Source organism: Diceros bicornis, chromosome 18 (assembly GCF_020826845.1).
Source record: "Diceros bicornis minor isolate mBicDic1 chromosome 18, mDicBic1.mat.cur, whole genome shotgun sequence".
NCBI lineage: Eukaryota > Metazoa > Chordata > Mammalia > Perissodactyla > Rhinocerotidae > Diceros > Diceros bicornis.
Genome location: NC_080757.1, coordinates 53,950,281 through 53,953,638, shown reverse-complemented (window position 1 = coordinate 53,953,638; position 3,358 = coordinate 53,950,281). Strand labels below are relative to the sequence as shown.

The window sequence follows — 3,358 nt, the reverse complement described above, 5'->3', positions numbered from 1 at the left end:
ATTGTGATCAGTGAATGAAATGGGTAACATTTCCTATCACTTGTATACAAGCCCATCTATAATTTTGGGGACAGACAGAAAAACGTCACTGATGCTGTGAAGTACCTGTCTATGACAGTGCTTGAGGAATAGCTCATAGAGTCCGTGGCATTAAAGGTCAATGTTTAATGTGTATGCGATGGGTGAGGAAGGTGGTGTGGGCATACCTGTGAGGGATGGGACTCTTGCCAACGCTCACACCCACGCACCCCCTACATGCTACATATTTATTGTTTGGTGCATGTGATTATGTTTTAGGAGCAATATCCTCAGGTCTTTAGTATGCATTGTGATTTTCTTAGTGCCCAGCTTTGTATCAAGTCCTTAAAAAACCCCTTTGAGGAGCTGTTGAATTACATTTCCATTTTCTTTCATTAGGAAGCCATGTCTGGCGTTAAAAAAAAAGTAATTTCATGGTTTCTTATAAAGGTGTAATTTTGCTTCGTTCTTATTCATTTTCGTGGTGGGGAGAATAAAATAGTTTCCCCACAAGAATTACAGTCCATTTTTTGCCTTTCAGTTCAGTGATTTCCACCCCCTCTCCCCTTCCATGGCTCCCAAAGAAAAATTAAAGCAATTTGAGAAGAAAAAAATGCAATCTTATAACAAAAACAGGCCTGTCTTGAAAACACAATGGTCAATGACCACAACCATTTAAGTCCTTTTGGACAAATGAATAATTCTTTGATTATATCTAAGAAGAGAAAACACATGAATTTATGTTCTGTGTCCTCAAATGTCTTCTCCCTCTCCCTTTTTACTTTCATCTAACTTGCCTGAAATTAATGAAGCAAATACCCAGGGGCAGATGCAGGTTTTGTGAGGCTGGAAGCTTATACAATTTAAGGAATCCTCTCTAAGAAAAAGAATACAAAAATATCTTACTTTTACAATGTCTTACAAAAACGTATGGCCATGTGAACATATTGCCCAAGTAGGAGAGATCCCTGAAGCTTAAACTTTATTGGCTTCATGGTATGTCCATTTCTGCAGGTACCATATTGTAATAAACGTCCACCTCTACTATGCACACTTGAATTTGCTACTTGTGTACTTGAGCACAGGAAACATAGGTAGTGACTGTACAAATAGGAATATAGAAGTATAAGTGTAAGACCACAACATTACATACTGGGTTTTAAACACACAAACACAGAGATATAGTTTTCTATTTTTCTTGAGCTTCAGCATTTCTAAAGGTCATATCCAGGCATGATCTCCACTTCTCCAGACTTTGAATTGTCTGCCTGCCTTTAAATCTTCACTTTCAGGGAGAGGTAATCAATTTAATACATTATCGTTCACTCAGACAAGCTGACTCAAACACTGTTCTTTGAATTGGACTCATGCTGAGCAATTCCCTATTCTAGAAGCCAGGTGTGATGGGTGGGAGGAAGGAAGGAGGTGAGGGTGGGGAGCACACTGCCAGTTGGCAGAGCTTGGTGTTTTATTTATTTATTTTTCAGGCAGTTCAGATACTGGTCTGGAGGTCTCCATTGAGGAGGGTCCTCTGGGTCTCCGTGGTCTCATTCAGTCGGGATTTGTCCTGCTTACTGTCACTCCGTTCCCCGTCATCTGTGCCGCTCACCTTGACCAAGCAGAGGACATTCTGGAAGCTCTTCTTGAAGTTGTCAGACAAGAAGGCATACAGGATAGGGTTGGCACAGCTATTAGCGTAGGTGAGGACCACTACAAAGTCAAACATGCCTTTAAGGGCTGGAGTGGGACTGATGGCCACAGAGACCGAAGAGACATTGAATATGTAGAAGGGGAGCCAGCAGAAAATGAAGACAGCCACCACTATAGACACCATCCGGGTCACCTTCTTCTCAGACTTTTTCCTCTTAGAGGAACCCACTCGGATTCCAGAGGATTTCACTTTGATGATAATGAACAAGTAGCAAAGACAAATGATGGTGAGGGGCACCAAGAACCCCAAGATGAAGGTGTAGATAATGAACCCAGTGTACCATGCCCCAGATTCACCTGGCCAGTTGATGGTACAGCTGCTTCTCCCCCACTGGTTGCTCCGAAGCCCAGCATATATCATGATAGGCAAGATGACCAGCAGAGAGACTCCCCACACAGCCACATTGATCATCTTGGCTGTCCGGGGTCTCCTCCACTTGGCCGACTTGATAGGGTGGACCACAGCCAGGTAGCGGTCAACGCTCATGACTGTCAAGCAGAAAATGCTGGTGAACTGATTGATGCCATCCACAGTCATGACTACCCGGCAAATGGCCTTGCCAAAGGGCCAGTGGACCAGAGCCACCTGCATGGCCAGGAAGGGCAGACCCAGCATGAAAAGCTCATCTGCGATGGCCAGGTTGAGAATGTAAATGTTGGTGATGGTCTTCATCTTGGCATAGCGGAGGATGACATAAATGACAAGCGTGTTGCCACACAACCCAATGATACAGACCACAAAATATATGAACGTGAGGACTGCATTGCTGGTCAGATCATAGTATGGCTCTGTCTGGTTTGAGCTGTTGGCAGCTGCCAAGGAGCCATTGAGGTCAAATGAAGAGGAAAGCCATGCATGGCTCCCATTGAGTAGTTCATATGCCATATCCATGGCTGCCTTGCAGTCTTAGGCTAGTTCCAACCAGCCAAAGATCTTAATCTCACCTTAATGGGTCTTGGAGGCAAAGGATCCACTGTGACATCTGCAAGAAAAAAGGAAGAGGCTCATCAGTCAGAGGCTACTTAAGCTTTCACCAGCTTTCCATGTTTCTGGTTTACTCTCTCACACATACTCTTCAATGGAAAAGTGTATCTTTCCACATCAACGTTGGAGCTACCAGCCAATTCTCATCAGTGTGCAGACTTTTTCAGTTTTTTTCCAATAGTGGGGAAGGGTTTGGGTTAAGTCATCATAGTTTACCTTGTCATCTTTGGTGATGCACATGTGGGAGATGGCTGTGGCTGCAAAAAACGTACTTTGATTTGTAAGAAGTTGACTGGTCCAAACGGTAAAAAGGCAGAGCTTGGGGAAGTCCAGCCCCTGACCTCAGAAGGCTCTGACACTGGCATTCTTGGCCTTTTCCCCGTGAGGAAATCTATGCTGACTTGTTGACTGCTTTGGAGGCTTTCTATTCTGAAAACCTCATAGTGGAAAAATCCCAGACTTTAGAGGTAAAACAAACCAGGGTTCCACCCCCGAGCCCATGTGACCTTGTGCCCGGCACTCAATTGCTCTGACTCTCATTTGTCAAAATGGGGTGTCATGAAAGTTAAGTGATGAAATGTATGTGAAAATGCTTAGCATTGTGCTGGGCTCATAATCGGAACTCAAAAAATGTTATCTTTTCCC

At 43.9% G+C, this 3,358-nt stretch overlaps 1 protein-coding gene across 1 annotated transcript; it reads right to left on the bottom strand.

The window, feature by feature from the left end:
- Positions 1–939: 939 nt before the first annotated feature.
- On the bottom strand, positions 940–2,702 carry SSTR2 (somatostatin receptor 2). The gene has a single exon (XM_058559431.1). It carries the CDS (start codon positions 2,618–2,620, stop codon positions 1,511–1,513), a length of 1,110 nt encoding a protein of 369 aa, XP_058415414.1. The 5' UTR covers positions 2,621–2,702; the 3' UTR covers positions 940–1,510.
- Between the last annotated feature and the right edge of the window lie 656 nt (positions 2,703–3,358).